The sequence below is a fragment of the Lathyrus oleraceus genome, chromosome 5 (genome assembly GCF_024323335.1).
Source record: "Lathyrus oleraceus cultivar Zhongwan6 chromosome 5, CAAS_Psat_ZW6_1.0, whole genome shotgun sequence".
Taxonomy (NCBI): domain Eukaryota; kingdom Viridiplantae; phylum Streptophyta; class Magnoliopsida; order Fabales; family Fabaceae; genus Lathyrus; species Lathyrus oleraceus.
In genome coordinates this window covers 364,535,355-364,546,949 of record NC_066583.1, presented here as the reverse complement: position 1 = coordinate 364,546,949, position 11,595 = coordinate 364,535,355, and the positions used below count along the sequence as shown (strand labels likewise).

General features: G+C 37.3%; 1 protein-coding gene across 1 annotated transcript; it reads left to right on the top strand.

The window, feature by feature from the left end:
* The first annotated feature begins 213 nt into the window (after nucleotides 1–213).
* On the top strand, nucleotides 214–2,996 carry LOC127084730 (4-coumarate--CoA ligase-like 1). The gene is made up of 6 exons (XM_051025238.1): nucleotides 214–697; nucleotides 901–1,482; nucleotides 1,838–2,030; nucleotides 2,132–2,277; nucleotides 2,414–2,481; nucleotides 2,574–2,996. The coding sequence occupies exons 1-6, from the start codon at nucleotides 275–277 to the stop codon at nucleotides 2,824–2,826; spliced, it is 1,665 nt and encodes a 554-aa protein (XP_050881195.1). The 5' UTR covers nucleotides 214–274; the 3' UTR covers nucleotides 2,827–2,996.
* The last annotated feature ends 8,599 nt before the right edge of the window (nucleotides 2,997–11,595 follow it).

The following is an 11,595-nucleotide window of genomic DNA, read 5'->3' as shown; positions in this document are numbered from 1 at the left end:
GCACGAGTTAAAAAAGTCACAAATAAAATGTCACATTGAAGTGGATAAGAACCAAAACATTATAGTTAGCCTTTGTTAATAACATGATTCAACAAAAACTCACCAACAAATTTTCAATGCATTTCACTTGCATCTTTTCTAACCTCAAACCATACAAAAAGTATGACTAATGACTAAAACTTTTCAATATAAACTCACATAACTCTCAACTTCATTATTTAACTTCATCCTTCTCAATTACTATCCACAATTTCAAGTACTTAACATACTCAACATGGGAACTTACATTGAAAATCATGTAGAAGACAATGAACACATTTTCCGTAGCCAATATTCGCCCGTTCCGGTACCTGAAAACGTGACATTACCCGAATTCGTGCTCCAAAATACTGAATTTTATGGTGATAAGGTTGCATTTGTGGATGCTGAGAGTGGAAAGGAGGTGACTTATAATGAGGTTGCTAGAGACATATATAGATTTTCAAAGGCTTTAAGGTCTCTTGGTTTGAGAAAAGGGAATGTTGTGATTGTTGTTCTTCCAAATGTTGTTGAGTATGCTATTGTTGCTTTGGGGATTATGGCTTCTGGTGGTGTGTTCTCTGGTGCAAATCCAACTTCACATACTTCAGAAATTAAGAAACAAGTTGAGTCTGCTGATGCAAAGTTGATTGTCACAAATAGTGCAACCTTTGAAAAGGTAACTATTTCAAAATGTTTTTAATCAGAGTCGTCTTAAGTTTTTGCAGGCTCTGTTGTGGCAAAACAAATAGAGATCCTATTTTGCCACTGATTTGACTGTAGTGTAATTTTAGGCCGTGTTATATGTCTTCAAAGACGGAATAACGATTGTGTTACGAAAATTTACTATCACATTCTTCATTCTAATTGAAAATTATGCAGGTGAAAAGTCTAGGGCTACCTGTCATTGTCTTAGACGACGAACTTGTTGAAGATGCAATGAACTGGAAGAACCTTCTTGAGGCAGCAGACAGGGCAGGTGATGATCAAATGAAAGAACCGATTCACCAAAACGATCTATGCGCCATGCCATTCTCGTCTGGCACTACCGGAATGTCGAAGGGAGTGATGCTCACACACAGAAACCTTGTAGCAAATCTTTGCTCTACACTTTTTGCTGTAGTGCCAGAAATGATCGGTAAAGTTACCACATTAGGGTTGATTCCATTTTTTCATATTTATGGCATCACCGGAATTTGTTGTGCAACTATAAGGAACAAAGGAAAAGTTGTGGTGATGGGAAGATTTGATTTGAAGTCATTTTTGAATGCTTTGATTAAGCATGAGGTTACATTTGCACCTATTGTTCCACCTATAATTCTTGGATTGGTTAAAAATCCTATTGTGGATGAATTTGATCTTAGTAAGCTTAAGCTTCAAGCTGTGATGACTGCTGCAGCACCACTTGCACCGGAATTGCTTACTTCCTTCGAACACAAGTTTCCTGGTGTCCTTGTTCAAGAGGTTGTCATTTCATCCTTCTAAAATATTTTTCACAGAACCGTCTTTTTCAGTTTTCAGAGACCCTGCGTAGGTTTTACTGTGGAAAAACAAAGTTGGCCTCTATTTTGTCATGTTTCAATAATGACAAATATTTTATGAAACCCCTTTTAATTAAGGTTTAACTGTAGTAAATTTTGGGTCCTATGCGGTAGTCTGTCTTACACGGTTTCAAAGATGATTATGTGTAGGAGTCTGTCTTGCACGTTACACGGTTTCAAAGATGGTTATGTGTAGTAGTCTGTCTTGCACGTTCTGAAAGACGGCTTTGTGCATAGGTATAGTTTATGTTCCTGAGATGCTAGTTTTTGTTTTGCAGGCATATGGACTAACTGAGCATAGTTGCATTACACTTACATTTGCACAAAAGAAAAGTGGAAATACAAATAAAAATTCAGTTGGTTTCATTCTTCCAAATTTGGAAGTCAAATTCATTGATCCTGAGACAGGTAAGTCCCTCCCAAGGAACACACCAGGGGAACTTTGTGTAAGAAGCCAATGTGTAATGCAAGGTAATGAAAAATGAAGATAAAGTTTTGCTCATAAACAATCACAATGTTTAAAATTAATATGAAGTTATATGATGCAAATTGTTTGTGTTTGTATTTGTTAGGTTACTATAAGCAAGATGATGAGACTGCTCAGACTATTGACAAGAATGGATGGCTTCACACCGGTGACGTTGGATTCATAGACGATGAAGAAAATGTTTTTATCGTTGATCGTATCAAAGAGTTGATTAAATATAAAGGCTTCCAAGTAAGTTATCGATCTTAAATGTTTATTGTTAGTTGAATTCATGTCACGTAGGATGAGTAGACTCATTTTCTACGTGTCATGGATTCAACCAACTATATATAAGTGTCTGATAAAGGCCTTTTTCGGATGAATGCAGGTTGCTCCTGCGGAACTAGAGGCTATTTTGCTGTCTCATTCATCGGTCGAAGACGCAGCGGTCGTACCGTAAGTAACCGCGATAATCAGTTTTAAGATTGAGTTTAAATGTTATTAAAAAATACTTCAACGCTATGTTGTTTCGTGCCGTGACTGTTCAGATTGCCGGATGAAGAGGCGGGTGAAATTCCAGCTGCAAGTGTTGTTTTGAGCAAAGGTGCAAAAGAGAGTGAAGAGGACATTATGAAATTTGTGGCTTCTAATGCTGCTCATTACAAGAAAGTGAGAGTGGTGCACTTTGTGGAAGCTATACCAAAGTCACCTTCTGGTAAAATAATGAGGAGGCTTGTCAGAGAGAAGATGGTGGAAAAGATTAAGAAAAATAATAACTTAACAAAATCCAACACTGATTGAAGTTATTAGCAAATACTGTTATGTGCTTTCATGGTTTGTATGTCACTGTCTAGTTCATCAGTGTTGTATTGTTGTCAAGTGATGAAAATTATGATTAATTTGTATTGTTTTTTATTTTTAATATGTGTTGAAAATTAGTGTTTGAGAATAAAATTTGATAATTTGGTAAAGGTTGGTTTTGTGTTTTATGATCTAATTTAAAATATGATTTTAGGTGCAGCAAACGTTGAAGTTATCATTTGGAGTTAGTCAAGAAACGTATATGATAATCTTTTGTGCAATTGCCAAAATTTTGAAGGAAAAAAAATACATTCTATAGAATTTGTTGTATCATAGATATATATTGGATTACAATAATCAATGGTCATTTTCAATATTTTCAGTGGAGGCTCATTTAACAAGTTAAAAATTATATCTGATGGGTCCATAGTAGTTTTTTTAATTATTTAGATCGGTTTACTAAATAAAGGCTTTACAAATTCATATTTTTTTAATAGAGAGATAAAATAATATATCGATTATTCAATAAATCTAAAAAATAAATTATCTCTTATAATAAAGATAAAGAGATAATAACATGTACTCTAACCTCAAATCCACTTTATTAAGTTTATGAGTTATTGTTTGTGTAGTCCGAGAAATTTATGAGGTCATAGAGTTATTATGAAGTCGGATAGTATATACATCCTAAGCTTGGTGGTTTATCGGATTCGGGAAGGATCAATCAAGTCAGAGTTATTATGAAGTCGGATAGTATATACATCCTAAGCTTGGTGGTTTATCGGATTCGGGAAGGATCAATCAAGTCAGAGTCATTATGGTATTCTAGGAGATGAGTATGTTACATAATGGTTAATGATAAGTTAATTACATAATTATTAATAAAGAGTCTGTTACAAGTAATTAATAGTTACTAATTAACTATTTAAATCATGTTCCTTCAATATCCAAGGGGAGAACAAGGTTTCTTTATAAATAGATCTGAAGACCAAACAGTTAAAGGAGTTGCACAATGAATAACATAAAAAAGAGTAAACCTATTAGAAATCTTGGTGGCTATGAAGTCTATATCAATCACAGACACACTAATCAGTCATTTGTGACCTTCTCTGGCTAGTGTCAGGGAGATTAATCTATTAATATTTTTTTAGCAAGTACATTTGGCTTCCACAGTAGGACTTTCATAAAACTTTACCGGACCACACAATCAAACCTAAGGAATCACCTTTCTTATTGCAAATGAATTTCTAACCTCATAAGATTGCCCTCTACTTGAAGATACATTTCACTGTACACGTCCAACTTTTAAACACGTTATATATTTAGTGAATTTGTATGTAAAACACCGATGATCTATGAATCCCAGACTCGAATACGAACACGGGACACATGGATACGAGGACTCCGCTAATATAAATAGCATAGGATACGAACACGGTTGTATATATTTTATATATTAATATAATAATGCATAATTTATAAAGAATTTAAAATGAGAAGCAAAACTTATGTCTATTTAGAAAAAAAGACACAAATGTTTAGTTTAAATGCAGAACTTTCATAAATTCACCAAAACAAAATGATACAAATCATATTAGTCACTCCACATTGAAAAAATCAGTCTTTAAGCATGACTCATCCAAAGACAAGTCAACAACTTCAAGAAATTCACGGTCTTATAATGATCTAAACTCATCTCAAGCGACATCCCACATTTAAGTTTCTTTTTTAGGATATTATGGAGTGCTCCTTGATAGAAGTCGAAGGTTAATATGCCCATATGAAAGCTTTTATTTGATGTGGTGCCATCTTGTTTCTCTTCAATGAATGGATAAATGAATACGTGCTCCAATTTCTTTCGCAACATGATGATGAACAAGGTTGTGTGTAAATAGCTAAAGCGCAACTTTTTTTTCCTAAATTTTGAAAATTATTGAGTTGAAATTTTTCTTTTTTTAATTCTGAATATTTTTGAGTTGAATCATGTTCTTTATTTGAAATAAGGTGTCGTATCCGTGTTCACTGTGAGTCAACTTTTTTTTGTTGAACACTTCAAAAACATGTAAGACATGCGTTGTACGTGTATTAATGTCGGACACAGGACACGTCGTATGAATGTAGTGTGGGAGTTTCATAGCCGATGATGAGTGTTCGACCGAACTCGAGATCCAAGAACTTTGTCAAATTCGCTTGAATCGGATGAGGACAACCACACACATCTAAATCATGCACCACTGCTCACGGCGACGTCTAAAGGTGTATCCAACTGAGAGTTTGTCGAGAAGCTCTGCTCACCTCTGATGTTGAAATCGGCTTTATGGCAGATTAACTTGTCCTTAACCTTTGGCATTCTTCGTAACCATGGTGAGCTTAACGTCAGAGCGTCTATATTATGAGTAAAGGGAAGGCTACAAGTTTGCTCTGGCAACGCTTGTGTCCCGATCTAGTCCGATTGCCGATCGTGATAGCTTATGTTCATATTACCTTTTGTATTTACTTTAAGAATTGATATTCAAATTAGTTTTGAGAGTACCCTCCACATGTTTGATTTAAAGTCACATCCATGGGTTTTTATCTTAAAATTAGCTATCACTAAATTGAATATCAATTTTGATGTCAATGATAAGGACAAGAACGAAAAATTCACTGGATGTATGTGATGAACAAGCTCTGGGCTGAACCGAATCAGGCAATATCACACGGCTTCTATTGAAATATCGAGCCTTACAAGACTTGATATATTGCAAAATAGTTTCATGGTAATCCAGAGTCGGATAGTAGCTTCGGCGCTATCCTTAAAAGATAAGTCATTCATGTTGTTGGTATAACTATGAGTATGACAAGATATGCCTAGATGATGAATTGGTTATCACTGATTAAATAACAAATGTACAGGATCATGAAACATGAAGGAGTGATTCAAGATTTTGATATTAACAGTACTGGTTATATGGAAATGAGTCAATAAGAGCATCGCATCGTTGATCATCGACATGGAAATATTGCAAGAATTTCTTTGATTTTATTATTTGGCTTGCTTTATGTAACTTCAACTGGTGGCTACCATCCTCATCAGTAAAATGACGTTCTTTTTGTTATCAGCTGTTATTACAATTGTGTGTTTATGTAACGTGCATGACATGTCGTAAATTATAGTGGATTTGGGATCTTTGGCATGTGATTCATAACTGATCTTTACTGTATCTTAAACGAGGCTCTGATACCATGTTGTAGCACCTCAAATTTGAATCTACATTTTGTACATACATTTTCATCATTAGTTCATTAACATAATATAGTCCACTGCATAACATTGCATTGTCCATTTGCCCAAGTGCAAGTTCAGCTGACAAGTTAGGTCAAACTGGTCAGGAGATCAGTCAATCAAGCAAGCAAGTGCAATTTTCATTGAGCCAAGGCCCTAGGGTTGGTCCAACATGTTCACATGACCTAGGGGTCCTTTTGAAGTGTTTTGGTCAAGGTTTGATTGCTCAGAAGTCATCAGTCATGGCTCAGTTCACCAGAAACCCTAAAAAGTCAACTGTTGGTCAACCGTGCATTTGATCAGGGATTTGAAGGTGGGAATTGGTTTGAGAGGTCTCATTCATGTCCATACAAGCCTCATATATCATGACAAACATCATCATTGAAGAAAATAAAGTCAGACAAGAAATTTCCAGAAATAGAAAGTTGACCTGTAATTGGAATTTGCCAAAAATGGAAACTTCTTGATCCTAAACTTACATCATGATACAAGCTTCAAATGAATTTTTGCCCAACATGAAAGTTGAAGATCTTGTTCTCCCATTTCCAAAAAGTCCAAGAACACTCAATTCCCATGTATGGTTGGCAAGTTATGATCAATTCATTTTCAAAAATTCTTGAACTTCAAAAGGCCATATCTCTCAAACCATTTGGCCAAATTGGGTGGGGTTATTTTGCAACAAGTCACATTTGACCTCCTCTTTCCAAAAATGTAACCTTCATGCACCAAAACATCATAGATCAAAATGGCATTTTTTTGACTTACTTGAATTAATTTTAAGTGAAATGGAAATTTGACTTTTTGAATTAACCAATTCCAATCCATTTTGCCATTTGAATATGTTCTGAAATGTTGTTTAAGACTTGTTGAAGGCCCAATTTCGTGGCTTTTGCCCTTGCACCTCACCATTCAAGCCAAAATGACCAATTAGCAAAGTTGGCATTTTTAACAAATTTGGATTAAACTTCCATTAACCTGGCTTAGCAAAAGATAAACAGAAGATATAAGGCTCATTTTCTGCCAATTGGAAACCCTAGCAGCCACACTCAACACAGAATTTTCTCACTCTCTCTCAATTTGACATTTTTGCATTTTGAGCTTTTCCTTGAAAACTTGCAAAGCACACGACCTTGCCTTCTTGGCTTCATCATTTACCATCATTTTGAGTTGATTACAAGCATCAAAAACCAACTGTAACCAAGGAGCACGACTGTTTCTCCAAGAGCATCATCAATGGCAGTCCAAGATTGGGATCGTTTCACGCCTTGCTGAGCTAGGATCTTCAAGCATTCACTATTTGGAACTCAAAGCTTCAACTGTTTCGAGCAAACCAAGCCAAATCCTCACTGTTTCATCAGTTTCTTCAAAATCAAGTAAGAACTCGAATCTCATTATTTGCTAAATCATGACATGCTTCTTATAGATCCTTGCATGCTGATTCTTTTGAGCTTTGAATCGTGTTGAATGGTTGCTTGTGCTGAGAGAAATCGGGTTTTAAAGTTTGTTGTTGAAATTTGTTTTGGCATGATTCATGTTGCTTAGTTTGATTTAATGAAAATGAATGATGGATTCATGTTGTGTGATGTTTGCTGAGTCCAATGGTGTATCCAATTTGATTTTCTGGGCATATTTTCTTGTTCACGATTTCTGGGTGGAGATGAAGTTCACTGTTCCTTAAACCCTAAAATGGCTGCCCAGATTTTTTACTATTCACGTGTGCATGACACTGTTTCCCGCCTGGCCAATCAAAACATTCTATTTGCATGTATCAAAGCGCAGCGTTTGGTTTAGTGATTCAGGATATTACAAGTTTGCCACTGCCGTGGCATGTGACCCATTAAATCATGTTGGTTTTCAATGTTTATTTCAATTTGATACACCAATTTGCAAAAATCATAACATCCTCATTTTTAATCCAATTTTCATGGAAATTTTGCATTGTGTTCATCTGGACCTCTACTTATTTGTCATAATTTTTCCTGATTTTTTTGGATAAGTGGATTTTAATTGGTATTAGGGTTTGTGACATGTGACAATATTTTGTACCTTTTACCAAATCATTTGTGAAATAGTGATGCTTTATCCATTGGCCTTGAAATTTTTTATGCTCAAACTAGACACATCCATGGTGATTTTGGTATAGAGTTCATGAATTTATCATCTCTGGTCATTGAGTTATGATTTTTTGAAGTAGGGTGTGACAATTTGTGTCACACCATTGATGTGCAACTTTATGATTTTCATAGCCATGCCTATTGACCTCAAAATGCTTTGATTTTTTGCATGAATTCACTTGAGTATGTCTAGTTTACATGTGATTTTTCTTGGATTTATTTGTGGCATTTCCTAATTGATTGAGATTTTTGTCCCCTGTTTGGTCATATGTTGACTTTTTGTGACACTTGTGCTCATTTAATTTGTGAAATTCTCATACTTTATTGGATGAACATGAAATTTGACATGTGATTAGTAGACATCTTAAGCTTTGCCATGGTTTTGATCCCATTCATTTCTCATATGCTATCACTGTTTTATGAATTATTCAAGTTGGTGCATGTTTGGTTGACTTCTTTGAGTATGCTTGAACTTGCCTTGCCTTTCTGATTTTCATTGACCAACTTCCTTTGATCCAAATGAGATGAAATTTGATATGCATATCATGTTATGGATTATGTTTGAGCATGAATTATTTGATGATTTTTGGAATTGTTTATGATTGGTTTTGAGTTGAGTCTTGCTGTTGACTTCTATGAGCTTCCATATGCCATGCTTTGACTTCTTTTGCTTATAAAATGATGATGATGAATGATATGATTGTGAAACCAATTGAGTTTGTTTCTTGATTGTTTGAACTTGATTTTGGACACTTGCCACTTGCTGTTTTGACTTTCTTATCTCTTTTTGACCCTAGGCTTGTCCTAGTGGTCTTGTTGCTCATGTTTAAGCTTGTTGTTTCAGGTTAAGCAACAAATGCTTCAAAGAGATTAATACCAGTTGCTTGAGTTTGATGTTTTATCATGGACTAACTTGTGTGTTTTGTAGGTCGTTTAGCTCACTTGCTTTGAGCTTGTGCTTTGCACAACTGATTGACTGTATTATCTGTTTGGTTTATGTTGTTTGTTCTAACTTTGTGTCTGATATACTAACTGTGCTTGACTGATTTCAGGTACTTTAGTTGCTTTTAGTTCCTTGTGAACTTTGCTTTGCTTTGCTTGATAAGCAATTTGCATTGAGGTATAATTCCTTACTCCATGTAGTCTGGAAGACCTGGCCTGTTACTTGGCCAGGCAACTGTCTGAAGTCCTCCTTAAGAGGCAATGCTTGTGTGTGTTTACATTTGTCCCAAGCAGGAAAAGTCCTTTAAATAAGGCAATTGGTGGATATAAGAGATATGTAGTCTATCTCCCACTATTCTGTGAGTCTTCTCCTTGCTCCCATGACATGGTTGTAGCATTGAGATCCTAACCCAAGATCTATCGAGTCAATAATCTGTGGAGAGAGTTCCTACTTTTTGAACTCCCACACCTTCTGATATTCAAATGTTCTCCCTGACCAGGGATAAGAGCAATGAGGCACACCCCTCATATCCTTTCATATGCTTCACCTTGGCTCTCAATGTCAAGGTTAAGAGCACCATTAACCCAGTTACAGAGGTTTGTTTGTTGAGGTTGATATGACCCCTCGACTAAAACCTAACCTTGATTGAGCCCATTGTTTGCATATAGTGTGTGCTACTTGTGCTTGTGTGTTTGTTTGACTTGCTTCCTGTGCAAGTTAGGTTTAGTTTAGCTTGCTTCCTGTGCAAGTTAGGTTTAGTTTGGCTTGCTTCCTGTGCAAGTCAGGGTTAGGATAGGCTTGCTTCCTGTGCAAGTTAGCTAGAAACCTTAACTTAGGGATGATTTGCATGATAACATCTAGGCTCGAGTCGTAGTCTCCCTAGTTGTGTCTCCCTCTGTTATCTGGTTAGGCTAGTCTTTCTCCCCTCTGTAGGGGAACTACATCGCCCTGATCCTCGTTCCAGACGAGGTATGTAGGCAGGAGACCGTGCGAGGTCTCTCCGGGCGCCTTTTTTTCTTTTTGTGTGTTGTTTGACGATTGCTAGGCTCGAGTTCCCGACTCCTTAGCAATTTGTTGTCTGTTTGTTCTTGTTGTGTGCTTGGAAGCCGGTATAAGTCCATCGGGTGGCATCTGGGTTCCAGTGTGCGTGTGTTGGTTTGGATGCTGATGTAAGTCCAGTGATTGGCATTCGGGCTCCACGTTTGCCTTTGCCTATTTTTGTGTGCGTGTCAGCCGAGCTACGAATGCTCTGATTCTCCTTCGTCCGAGGAGATACGTATGCATAGGATGCGACATCCTAGCGAGCATGTGTCGTTTCCCCAGTCCGAACTACTTCGACTCTGATGTCTATGCCTGATAGACTAAGTAGGCCCAGGATGCGATATCCTGCCGAGTCAGTCTTGTCTGTTTTCTTGTATCTCCTTCAGCCAGTGTGTGTGTGTTTGAGCAGTGTTTTAGCAACCATTTTCCTTCCTATTAGAGCGTGGATCCCGTCGAGTACGACGGACGTGAGGGGTGCTAATACCTTCCCCTTGCGTAACCGACTCCCGATCCTATTCTCTTTGGTCGCGAGACCACGTCTTTTCCAGGTTTACTCTGAGCGTTTCCTTTCCCTCTTTTGGGATAAATAACGCACGGTGGCGGCTCTGTTGTCCTGTTTTCCCGCCGGTTTTTCGCGTAATGCGACAGCTGGCGACTCTGCTAGGGACGCAGAAGTTGACCTCTGCTGGTCCATCTTCCCTGAGCGAGTCTCTCCTAGCGCTCTCTAGGTTAGGGCTTTGGTTGCTTTGTGCTGTTATTTATTGCATTCATTTGTATATATGCGCATTTATTGTTTGCATTTATTGTTTGCATTAATGTTTGCATTCATTCATATTCATTTGCTGGCTGTGCTGTGTTTCTCTGTTTGGGGTGGGAGTTACTCGAGGTAAAAGGCCCAATACCCAGGCTATGAGTGAAATCTAGGAAACCTAGGAATAGAGTGATTCATGGGAAGCGGGTGGTGTACGCCACTTAGCGGAACATTGATATCACGAGCAGTTCAGACCCTGGTGGGATATTATCGGTGCATACATCGGGTGTGCACAGGATGATATTCTGCGAAAGGTTATTTATGCTGCGTTTCTCTCGACCTTACCCTGGCCTAGATGACACCCGTGAGTGGGGAGGGAATGATCTTTATTACAGGTACAGATGGTGACTCAGGTGGTGACTAATGGTTCCGTTGATCAGAGTCATATTTGTCAGTCGGATTTATGGTCATTTATTGCCGAGACGCCGGAGTGCTGTCCGTGGTATTTGAAGGAGAATTGCGACCCAAAGCGCAGCGGAAATTAAAAATTTCTCCTTTAGAGATCCTTACGAATGGTCATGATCAGTGATAGAATATTTACCTCTTGTGACGGTTGAACCTTTGGTGCAGATCTCTTGTGACGATCAAAACCTTT